General features: G+C 44.5%; 1 protein-coding gene across 1 annotated transcript in view; it reads left to right on the top strand.

Annotated features, from left to right (window-relative positions):
• Positions 1–12,323, top strand: part of cacna1ea (calcium channel, voltage-dependent, R type, alpha 1E subunit a) — an 80,975-nt gene extending 68,652 nt beyond the window's left edge. The window contains 17 exon segments of the mRNA XM_030783544.1: positions 85–195; positions 753–833; positions 972–1,088; positions 1,244–1,309; positions 1,477–1,568; positions 1,781–1,937; positions 2,058–2,185; positions 3,966–4,062; positions 5,718–5,823; positions 6,327–6,434; positions 6,678–6,778; positions 7,587–7,693; positions 8,437–8,569; positions 10,322–10,450; positions 11,031–11,172; positions 11,504–11,685; positions 11,802–12,323. Of these exon segments, the coding sequence (XP_030639404.1) occupies positions 85–195; positions 753–833; positions 972–1,088; positions 1,244–1,309; positions 1,477–1,568; positions 1,781–1,937; positions 2,058–2,185; positions 3,966–4,062; positions 5,718–5,823; positions 6,327–6,434; positions 6,678–6,778; positions 7,587–7,693; positions 8,437–8,569; positions 10,322–10,450; positions 11,031–11,172; positions 11,504–11,685; positions 11,802–12,323 (2,379 nt within the window).
• The last annotated feature ends 311 nt before the right edge of the window (positions 12,324–12,634 follow it).

Genomic DNA, 12,634 nt, shown 5'->3' with positions numbered 1-12,634 from the left:
CACGCATACCTAACCCTCCCTCTCACTCTCTTTCTCTCTCTGTCTCTCTCTGTCTGTCTGTCTGTCTCTCTCTCTCCACTGCAGTACTATTCTGCCCCTCCAGCGTATGACGCAGTACTGAAGCACCTAAACACAGCATTCACGGTGCTATTCTCTGTGGAGTGTGTCCTCAAGATCTTAGCCTTTGGCTTTTTGGTAAGCATAGAGAATGCAGAGAAACCATATACTATTATTTAAACAGAAACAGACACTATCTCAAACTCTGGCTTCTCGTAGACAGGATGATGGGGTGAACAAGCGTGCTTGTTGAAATGCCAGAGGCTCAAATCGTAGATAGTTAATTAGTAAAACCCTATGGAGACAGCTGTATCCAAGGATTTATCCCACTGTTTCATGGATGTTGTTCAGTTACTATATTTAAGGGAAAAACACATAGATAGTCTCCTTAAATACCACAGGGTTTAAAAAAATTTAAAAAAAGTATAAACACACAAAAAACCAAAACAAAACAAATAAAAACACGCTTTACATAATGACAGAATGGCTCAATTCTGTAGAAGTGCACTAGGAAAACAAAATGTGGATCCATGTTTCTTTCCCTCACTTACAATTCAACAGGGTAAAATAATTGGTTCCCTCAGTAATATACACATATACACATTGTGGGAGTAATCGAAGCTTCCAATGTTTCCTCATATGACATCTCCACATAGAAACGAATGACTATCATCAGCGTCACGTCTATCTTTCAGAATTACTTCCGGGACACGTGGAATATATTCGACTTCATCACTGTTCTCGGTAGTATCACTGAGATAGTGGTTGACCTGCAGGTAACTCACCAAGCATAAATATGATTCAAATGACATAACCTATGTGAAAACCCTCAAGAACATTTTGCAATGAAAAGATGACTCTGATTGTAACTACTACTTTCTCCCTCTTCCTTTCCTGTTCTCCTTTATGTATAGTCAGGCAATATCAACATGAGCTTCCTAAAGCTTTTCCGGGCCGCTCGTCTCATTAAGCTCCTCAGACAGGGCTACACCATACGTATCCTCCTCTGGACCTTTGTCCAGTCCTTTAAGGTCAGCAACTTTCACCAAACGACTTAGTATAGTTGTCTGTGATGAGCATGAGTTAGTCTCATCAGAGGTCTTAGAGGCTGTCATAACGAACCTGAGTGATATGACTCCGTTTCACAGAAGGCAAACCTGACTGATCTAGATGCTCTCTCTTTCAGGCCCTTCCATATGTGTGTCTACTCATTGCAATGCTGTTCTTCATTTATGCAATCATTGGGATGCAGGTAAACACAGATTACTCTTTTATTCATTTTATTATGGCTTAAAATTGAAAATATTACCTCATTTATCAATGGGCTTGTTTATTACAAAAAGGAATGTCAGTATGAATGAATAATTCATTATCACACTGTGGTATCCATGGTTACCAGTTGTGCTCGTGTTTCTGAAGGTTTTTGGAAACATTAAGCTGAATGAAGAGAGCCACATCAATGAACATAACAACTTCAGAACTTTCTTGGGTGCTCTGATGCTGCTGTTCAGGTATGACATCATTCAGGCTCGGACACTGGATGTGCTACCTAACGGCCCTCAAACACAATGTAATCTCTACCTAGACCAGATGGCTTTTTTCATGCAAATGTTAGCAGTAAGCATAACCCAGTGTGCGTATGTGTGTGTGTGTGTGTGTGTGTGTGTGTGTGTGCGTGTGTGTGTGCGTGCGTGTGTGTGTGTGTGTGTGTGTTTGCATGCAGGAGTGCCACAGGAGAGTCGTGGCAGGAGATCATGTTGTCGTGTCTGGGAGGACAGGAGTGTGAACACGACCCTTCTCAAGGGGAGATCCCTGAAGACTGCGGCACTGACTTTGCCTATTTCTACTTTGTCTCCTTCATCTTCTTCAGCTCCTTCCTGGTAAGAAACTTCACAATTAACGCCCCCAACCTCTCACACACGCGCACACACACACACACATGTTCAGAATCCTCTCATGATACTTGAGCACGGAGCTTCTTTCCCCTGTGTCTTCCTCAGATGCTGAATCTGTTTGTGGCCGTGATCATGGATAACTTCGAGTACCTCACTCGGGATTCCTCCATTCTGGGTCCTCACCACCTGGACGAGTTCGTCCGCATCTGGGGCGAGTATGACCGTGCCGCATGGTAAGAGAGAAATCAGTAGAATTTGGAAGACTTGGAATTATCCAAAAAGCCTCATGTATTTCAATGTGAGAATGGATTGTGCAATAATAATCATTTTTAATTAATTAAAAATAGGGATTTTTGTGAAAAATCCAGTAAATTCCGATATTCTGAATGGCTTTTCATGTGTCAGCTTATAGGATTAAAGCCAACTGCTTGAAAATGTTGCTGTTTTGTCTTGCTATCCCTTACTGGTGAAAATGTCCCATAAAAACACATTTAAGTCCCTTAAAACCAGTAATGTTGTGTTCTCCATTTTTGTTTACTATATTATCGTGCAATATTTGTGATCTTAAACTTGAAGCTTTTGTATATTGTATACTGAACAGTATTTTTTTACTGTGTGTTAACACTATCTGACTTGCTTTACAGAGCTGTGTTAACTTCACTGCATAAGCACATTTGCAATGTATTGCGAAGGCTATATGTGTGATCTGACAAGGCAACATCTGAATGCTGAAATTTCACATTGCTGCTTTGTTTGAAGTCTTGCCACCCCCCCCCCCCCCCCCCTCCAGTTTCTCAGACTGGCAGCTTACACAACACGTCCGGGCTCCGCTTCAAATGGACGGTTCCAGCACTGACTCGATCCAAAGTGTTGTACTCTTTCATAGATAAACTGAATGTGTTTTTTTCCCTCTCCAGCGGAAGGATTCACTATAAGGACATGTACAAAGTAGTGCGCACTATATCTCCGCCTCTGGGCTTTGGCAAGAATTGCCCCTACAGGGTGGCATGCAAGGTTTGGCTTCCACCACTGACTTCATCCACTCGACCACGCTCACTCCCGTGCACCGCACCCCACTGCACTGCACCGCAGCCCAGCCCACCCTAAACCTTGTCTCCCTCTCCCCCTCTCCCATCTCTCTCACTCACTTCCAGTCTCTTGACCAGGGTCCCCTTATTTTCCCTTTCTCCTCTTTACCTTTTCCTGCCCCATTCCCACCTCCCCTCACCTCCTCCTCCACCCCCCCCCCCACCCCTCGGTTTTGCTTGTGCTGCCAGGAGCGACCGTTCTCCTCCTGCTCAAAGAATGGCTAAGCCATGGCCTCGCGGTACAAAGAGACAGTCCGTCCACTGGCCCCCATTCAAATCATTAAGAGTGAATAGCCCAGGCAGCACTTGGTAATTACTCACGCAGCTATGCGCCGCTGAACTGTATCTAACTACACTCTGCCAAGGGCTGTCACCGGAGATTGAGTCTCTTTGTGCCTGGTTGGATCTGGTGCCTCTGTTTTACGCAGTTCTGCGAGCGCAGTTTTCGCTAGTTTGCGGATGGCGAGATATCGTTCAGACACATCTCCTTGTCCACCGCCTCAACCCGGTTGAAACTATAGTAGGATCCGTCCGTCACTCCATATAGATCCAAGAGGCTGGCCTGTCATGTCTTTGATTTTTTTACGTCCTAATAATTTCTCTCCTCACAGATTTCTATGCAAGCGACGCATAGAAAGAATTCAACCTGGTTGTTTTTGTTTTTGTTTTTTTAATCTGTTGGTTTCTTCCAATTTGTTTTCCTTTGTGTATGACTGCATTAAAATGACCTTTCTCTCCCCCCCCCCCTCCCCCTTATCTTTTTCTCCTCTTTCTTTTATTGTCGTTTGTTTTTCTCCTCCCTCACGCACCTCCTCCTTGTTTTACCTCCTCCGTTTCCGTGGGAATGCCTGCACTCTCCTACCTCTTCCACATCTGTATTTCCCCGACTCCTCCACCTCCTCCTCCTCCTCCTCCTCCTCCTCAGTGGCCGTATTCATTACACTGATATGTACGAGATGCTGACGCACATGTCGCCCCCTCTTGGTCTCGGCAAGAAATGCCCCTCCAAAGTGGCTTATAAGGTAGTCTGAGGACAATATCTTTCCATATCTAAATGTCAAAGCTGCCAAGGGAAAATATATCATAATGAGTATCATATGAGAGTTGTCACTTTCATGTAGATGCACAATATACTATAATGACTCCTGTATATCTTCCAGTCCAGATAGATAGTTAGTTGTGATGTATGATATGATGTGATATGATATGAGTGATAGCGAAATTAGAGAGAGCAATTTTTTTTATGTCTGCGTAGATGTCACGCTGTATATTTATTTGATTGTTTTGTTTATTTCTTTGTTACCACACACACACACACAAACACACACATACACATACACATGCACACAAGTCCGCATACATCACTTAAGTTTGTTTAAACACAGACATTTGTCTTGGTGCTGCATTTTTTTGTTCTTGTCAGAGTTTATTATTTGTGGACCGATGTCCTTTTCTCTGTTCTAAATCTAAATCATATCGTTAGTAGTGGCTGTTTGCCTGTCGACTGGATTACTGTATAGTTTATGGCGAGTTCTGCGTCATAACAGGATAATGTGGTATGCTGTGTGTTATGGCATGGACTGTCATATCATTAACAGTGTGTTATACACTACAGGCTGTATTATTAGTGTTTTGATGATGATGTGGAAGAACATCTCAGTGAAGTGGGTTTTTTTCTCGCTTCATCGTCCTCTCTGCCACAAAACTTCTTTTTCCCTCTCCTATATGCATGCCAGCACCCTCCTACCCCCCGACACCCCTCTCTCTCTCTCTCTCTCTCTCTCTCTCTCTCTCTCTCTCTCCCCTCTCTCTCTCACACTCTCTCTCTCCCTCTCCCTCTCCCTCTCTCTCTCTCTCTATATATATATATATATATTTCTCTCTTTCTCTCTCTCTCTCTCTCTCTCTCTCTCGCTCTCTCTTTCTCTCGCACTCTCTCTCTCTCTTTCTCCCCCTCTCTCTCTCTCTCTCTCTTTCTTTCTCTCTCTCTCTCTTTCTCCCCCTCTCTCTCTCTCTTTCTCTCTCTCTCTCTCTCTTTCTTTCTCTCTCTCTCTCTCACTCTCTCTTTCTCTCTCGCTCTCTCTTTCTCTCTCTCTCTCTCTCTCTCTCTCTCTCTCTCCCTCTCTCTCTCATTCTTTCTCTCTCTCATTGTTTCTCTTTCTTTATTTCTCTCACATTCTCTCTCTCTCTCTCTCATTCTTTCTCTTTCTTTATTTCTCTCACATTCTCTCTCTCTCTCTCTCTACACCCCAGTAATTCTCTCTAATTATTTCCCAGCATGAATCTTCATTAGAATTAGATGATTAGTCCTCTCCTCTGTACTGCATGTTTTGCTTTGACAATTGTGATCATATTGAAATGGTTCTGAAACATGCACACAAACAATAACGTTCACAATAATTCATCACTATTTCATTAACAAGAAAAACAGGCCCTATCAATTGTATCAGAGGGTATTAAAAAGATTTAGAGGCTAGAATAGATAGAAATAAATAAAATAACCCAAAAAATGAACTGATAACTGATACATTTTCACTTCATTCTGAGTGAAAGATGTGCAGAGGAAAGTCATTTGGTGGTAGTAGCATAAGGCAGGTGAACACCCTCTGGCTTCGTCACACTATCCATCCATACGAGTCGCTCATTTTGTCCTTATGGTTTTTCCGGCTCCCCTCAGAGGTTGGTGTTAATGAACATGCCGGTGGATGATGAGATGTCGGTCCACTTCACCTCCACCCTCATGGCTCTGATCCGCACCGCCCTGGAAATCAAAATAGCCAGAGGTCAGCTCCCCACCGGCTCCCGCTAACAACTCTCATTTCAGCTCCCACTGAGAAGGAGTACTGCATTGAGCTTCACTGTTTCCTCTTATCACCGATCGGTTGTTCTCTGTGATCTTCTGAAAAGCAGCATTTTCTTTGCTTTGTTTGATAATCTTATGGGGTTTTGGAATAAGAGATGCGAGTTCAGTGATCTATGCAGCTGAGGTACTTGAGCTTCAGACTTAAACAGCAAAAGCAAGTATCACTGCTGTAACAGTACCAGGGAAATGAAAACCAGTGCAAAACAAACATAGACAGACAGTATTGATAATGAACAATAACTGAACAGAAAAAGAGAACACACTAACTAAGGAAAAATTACAGGATTTTTGTTGGGGGGGGGGGGTTCTTTTGTTTTTTTGTTGTTGTTGTTGTTTTTTTTTTTTTCCAAAGGGTCGTGGTCGTAGAGTCTTTTGTAGAGTAACGTTGTGCTGGTGTTAATGAGTTTGTTAACCGTGTGACAGGTGGTGAGGACAGAGGGCAGATGGACATTGAGCTGCAGAAGGAGATCAGTGTCATTTGGCCTCACCTCTCTCAGAAAACACTGGACCTACTTGTGCCCATCCACAAAGGTTACACCTCATGACGCCCTGATAACGCGTCACATTCCTCACATATCACATACCTCACCAGATCTGTTTCACTTTATTACCAGCAGATTACTGTATCTCACAGCCTAAAACCTCCCCAAATGATTATACTTTATAACAGTATTATATTTTACTTTAGTACATACTTTAGAATGTTACACTTTAGAATAATAGGAATAATTGCATACAATTTTACTCTAAAAAAAAAAAATGTTTTTCCTCCAGCCAGCGACATGACTATTGGGAAGATCTATGCTGCTATGATGATCATGGACTATTACAAACAGAGCAAAGCCAAGAAACTCAGACAGCAGTTGGAGGAACAGGTGCAGATAAACACCAGCTTTCATGTTTCATTGTGTTGGCTCAGAGAACATTATCTGTTGACTTTCGTGGTGGACCTCATCTGTAAATGTTTGTTTTTACCGTAAGCACATTACCATACATTGTTACTTAATCACTTTGTCCAATGCTTTTTGTGCCCAGCAACATTTTTTTTATTGCTCATTTGGAAAACATTGCTGTTTTGCTGTTGTGTTGAAATTGTAGTAATATAGGTGCAGTAGAGCAGTGTTCTGTCACATCATCCTTGGCTGTTTTGCTATGGGGTGTGGTTTGTTTGTTGTGTTTGAAGGTAAATTGAAAGTAAACATTTGAAGCAAAGCCTGAGGTTAGCTTTCAGTGGGGCACTGAAAACAGTAGGTAAAACTACCTTTGAGGTCAAATTGAAAGTAAATGTTGGCAGGTAACTCAGTGTCCACAGGAAGCTAAGCTTAACTTTAAATTTAAACATTTACTCTCAGTTTAAGTTCAAATGCATTTCAATCATATTTTAAAAGTTTCAAATATAGCTTACTGTGTCACTGACATCTAACGTCGGTGCTCCCTATAGATTGATCCCATTGAATCTATGCGCCAATGAAACCATATCACATTTTTTCCCTTTCTGCATGGTTTGTCAAATATGAGTGGCTATGATTTGATTTGACGTGCCTATAATAGATGAAGGCTAGTATCCAATCAGAGTAATGAATGGGGCTCAGTTGCATCGTTTGCACGGCGGACTGGTATGGAAGCACAAATCTTACTCCCCTGTGGGGAGTGAGTTAACACGCTGGTGTCCTCTCCCTACAGAAACACGCTCCGATGTTCCAGCGCATGGACGCCTCCTCCCTTCCGCAGGACATCCTCAGCAGTGCCAAAGCTTTACCCTTCCTACCCCACAGTGCTGGATCTGCCCTGTAATTACCACTTCACTTGGTTCACTTGGTTTGTGTGTCGCAGTGTGTGTGTGAGTGTGTGTGTGTGTATTTGTGTGTGTGTGTGTGTGTGTGTGTGTGTGTCTGTGTGTGTATCTATTCATCCATCTGTCCATTTATCTATCTATCTATCTATCTATCTATCTATCTATCTATCTATCTATCTATCTATCTATCTATCTATATGTTCTAGGGTCCAGTATAGACTGACAGCCAAACACACACAGACACACACACACGCATGTTTGTGTGTGTGTGTGTGTGTGTTTGTTGGGTGGTCGGTCTATGCTAGACCTGGGATGAATCTGCGTTTACTGTATTTGAATGCTTGGCAGTGTACCAGTGCTTTTAAGCATTCCCTTTGGCTTTGACTTTGTTGTCTTAGTCACTAATCTTATTTTACCGCACTGAGGAAATCATGTTAAAACTCCCTGTAAGGCATTCGTATGATATATACCGGGTATTGCTTCAACGCTTGAGTCCTAGTCCAAAAGTCCTAGCACCTAGTACCAGAAACTGAAACAGGAAAGGAGAGGAGACATATAAGAGTATTTTCGTCCAGGACTCTTCCAAACACCATACATGTTTGTCTAAATCTAGGTCTCAGTGTGACATAAATGCATGTCTGAGTACACTGTTGAGTCGATATTTAAACTCTTGAACATTTATGGTTTATGAAGGACCTCTGTGCTGATCTCCTCGTTTCTCTGCTCCCCTCCCATAAGGACAAGAGGAGGTTTCGTTGCTCTGAGTCCCATCTCTCCTCAGGAGCTCTTTATGCAGCCTAGGACACAAGACAGCGTGGAGCCAAAGGATGACTTCCAGCCTCGCTACCGGCCGCATCATCTCCACACCATGGTAAGATGCCGCTCGCAGGTAAACAGAATATGCATATGAGCTATGATGAAGCCAATGCATATTCAATCATATTTTTGTGCCCATTTACGTGTCAGCACATTCACACAGCAAATCAATTCAGTGCATTAACAAAAACGGCAAATTTTGTAGTTAATGTGTATCACGATAGTGGTAGGGTTTGAGGTACAGTGTCCTGAAATGAAAAGATATTTCATTTGTTTGTTTTGTTGTTTTTTTTTTTTAAATTTGTGTAGTTGTTAACAGCATTTCATTTTAATCCGTGTTTTGAATTGTTGGTTTTGGCAGTGAAATTATTCACGTTTGCGATCGCACGTAAACTGCATGGTAATCACACAAAATGATAATCTTATAACATGCAGACACTGTGTCGGTAACAAACCTCTCAAAAGCCAGCACCCATACGAAATCCGCTCCAACTCAAATTGAATCAGTACCTTATGTGTTCATTCAGAACTGAATTTGCATGCGTACATTTTGTCATCTTTCTCTGCATGTTTTTTTTTTTTTTTTTTTTTTGCATCACGCCCAAAATTCCTGCTACGCCGCTCTCCTCACGGACATCCCTCATTCTCAGTCTTCTTTCTCCTAATGGCAAACCCTAACCCCACTCCCTCCTTTACCTCGCCCCCGGGCTGTCCGAAGAGGCTCCAGGTTTTTTTTTTTTTTTTTTTTCTAGGAAGAGCTTTGTAGTTTGCCCGCTGTTGTTAACAGGTAACAACGATGAAGCTATGACTCAGAGAACACACGACAAACACTCACACACACACACACACACACACACACACACACACATACACACATACATACGCTCAATGCTTGCACACTCCTTTCACACGAACAGAACAGAGGGCAGGAAAGCCAGCTGTCCCTTTCTTTTCATAAGAGAGTCCGTTCTCCCCTTTTGGTTTGATCACGTATCTGCGCTGTGTAAACATCAACGCCCCGTCTTTATCAAACTCTACCCCCTTCCTCTTCCTCTTTCTACTCTGTTGAACAGCTGTGAAATAGCTGCTACAACTGATGACTCCCTCCTCTTTTTGTGTGTGTGTGTGTGTTTGCTATTGCGGTTTGGCTGGTTTTGTATGCATAACAAATGCTTAATATTTTCAAAACGAGGCAAGGTTGATTTGTTTGTGTTTGAAGGACTCTGAGGCTCGATTTTTAATTTTTTTTTCCAGCATTTTCTGCGCCGACGCCCCTTCTTGGTCTTACCTCACTCTGACTCTTGAGTTCCTGTCAAGCTTCATCTCAAGCTTTGGCATTCTTTTTTTTGTTGTTTTTTTTTTTTGTTGTTGTTTTTTTTTTTTTTTTTTTGTGCTTGTGGTGCCCCGCCCTTGCTCTCTTACCCTCTCGCCTCGCATCGTGCTGTGAGTCTGCTTTGAACCTCACGTATCATTAAATCCCTTGGGGATAACGCCCCCCCCCCCCTTCCACTCCCCCCCACACACACACACATAAGGCTGAGTGCATATCTCTCGTGAAAGTGGCAGTGAAAGTGCTTTTCTTGCCTGCTGAGAAACAGAACTACGGTTTTACAGATAGGCGCTCGAGTCAACCCGCTAGAGTGGCATTGCGAATCAGTCGCAGCAAACACACGCCTCATTCGAACGACGATGACGAGACGAGCGAGGCCCTCTGCTGGCCGATGGGTGTAATGACGGGATACACGTTTGCCTTCTCAGCCTTCAGAACCTCTTGTGTTTCTCTCCCCCTCTCTTTCTGATTGCATAGGTCCCGGAGCACAAAGAATTTAATCGGGTCCTTTGCCCCACTAACAGGCAGGCTGGCCCGCTCGAGGTGCCAGGGAGGGCCGTGTCTATCCGAGCCTCCTCTATGCCTCGTCTGGCCATAGAGCCACAGGTACAGCAGCTCCTACCCCTTCTTCTTTAGTCCTGCTATCCCCCAAAAAAAGATTGGCTTTCTGTCAGCCAAACTCTGCCGATGCTTTGGGCTGTGCTTCAGTGCTCTGCTTTAACCTTTTCTGTTGGACAATAGGAAAGAATAGATGGTGTGAAATAAGAGATTGAGCCGATCAGTGATGGTAACAGATTGCGAGCATCCTGCAGTACGGGGGGGGGGGGGGGGAGAGGGGTGTAATGTGGACCGCAGATCTCGCTGATTCATTGCAAAGAGCGTGTGACACTGAGACAAAAGCTGAGGAAAATGGAATTATCCAGCATGTGGAGTAGTGGGGATGACTACGGTTGCCTGCAAACTCCGCCGCACGACGGATTCTCTGAGAGAGGCATGCGGGAAAAGAAGTGTTTTTTTGCCAGGAGGTGTATCGGTTTTCTTAACGAGGTGGAAATTATTGTCTGTGTGTCTGTGTCTGTGTTTTTCTGTCTCTTTGTGTATGTGTGTGTGTGTGTGTGTGTGCGTGCGTGCGTGTGTGTGTATCTGTGCATGCGTGTGTGTATTTGCATGTGTCTGTGTTTGACAGATGAGCACAGAGGGCAAGTTAATGAAGCGATCTTTCTCCACCATTGGGGATCAGTGTGTGAATGGTGTTTGGCAAGAGGAGTTCTCCCTAGAGAGGGTCAGCCCTGACCGGCTCCAGAGATCTCGACAAAGAAGCTACAGAGGTCAGGAACTCTGCTGTTTCCTCTCGGCTGCTGGACTGTTTTACAACCTATCGGTGTTTCTTATATGACATGCACAGTTTTAGTGGGTAACACAATTTGTTTTAATATTTGCCCCTAGTTAACTTGCTAGTACTTGATCAGTGAGCATTAAAGCTGAAAGTGTTCGTTAAAGCCATGAAGAGTTATGAAGAGTTAACAACTGGCTAAGTAACACTTACCTACTGATAATAGTTTGTTCTTGCTTAGGAACAGAGCAGCTGTAGTTAAGAGTTACCCTCCCCTCTATACCTCCATACGTACATATATACACGTGTACACATATTGTCTTCAGGTGTCAGGTCTAACCACAGAGAGCAGATAGACAGGGAGAGAGGTCGGTCTAAAGAACGGCGCCACCTGTTGTCACCTGATGTATCACGCTGTAACTCCGAGGAGCGTAGCCAGCACCAGTCGCAGGAGCGTGGGCAGTCTCGCTCACCCAGCGAGGGTCGGACACACACCCCGCAAAGACAGGTGGGCACACGCACCTTGTGAAAGCGCTGTGAACTTCTGCTTTTCGCCGAACTTTTAAGAATCGTCGTTTCGCACCTCTGCCGCTCATCGGTGGTCCTTTCTGTTTTCTTCTGTAGGGCAACAATACGGGGAGTCCAGTCCCATCCACATCTGAGTCCAGCACCCCACGAGGTCGTCGCCAACTCCCACAAACCCCTTCGCGACCCCGCCCGCACATCTCGTACTCCCCTTTAGTTTGCCGCGCCCACGCGTCTCCGCCGGAAGCAGGGGAAGGCCGTCCACGGACCCAGACGACGGGAGAGGGGGAGGAGCCTTCCTGGGAGGAGGAGAGACCATCTCTGGGTTCAGGGCAAGGGGCAGGTGTTAGCCACTCCTCTCCTCATCGCTACATCTCAGAGCCTTACCTGCCCTTGCACGAGGAAATCAACAGCCCGGACTCCACCGGTCAGGAGGAGACTCTCACCTTTGAGGCCGCCATGGCAACCAGCCTGGGACGGGCCAACACCATCAGCTCTGCGCCGCAGCTGCGACACAACTGGCAGGTTCCGAACGGGCATTTCCGGAAGCGGCTGGCCCAGGCCTCCTCCGTGTCGGGCTGCGAGCTCTTGAGTGACACTGACGAAGATGACCGCTGTTAGGGACAGAAAGGAGGCGCTGGCGGACCCCAAAGGACTCAATACAGAGCAATCTCAGCCTGTGTGCGCACGTGTCTATGAATGCACAACCTGGGTGGTGGTATGAGATAATGATTTAGCGTATGACTGCCCCGCAGACATACTGCGCAAATGAGCAGACGTTCAGTTGTAATGGAGCTGAAAACCCATCTCAGACCCTGTTCATCTTTCTAAGTCAATTGCATCGTGTCTGTGTAGAATATGAAGGATTTTCCTATTAGCCCTCAATGTCTCCAACAGCTTAAAAATGCTTCAAAATGTATTAAATGACACAA

This window comes from Chanos chanos, chromosome 9 (genome assembly GCF_902362185.1).
Source record: "Chanos chanos chromosome 9, fChaCha1.1, whole genome shotgun sequence".
In the NCBI taxonomy this organism is placed as follows: Eukaryota; Metazoa; Chordata; class Actinopteri; order Gonorynchiformes; family Chanidae; genus Chanos; species Chanos chanos.
The sequence above is the reverse complement of the archived record's forward strand: the minus strand, read 5'-3'. Positions and strand labels throughout refer to the sequence as shown.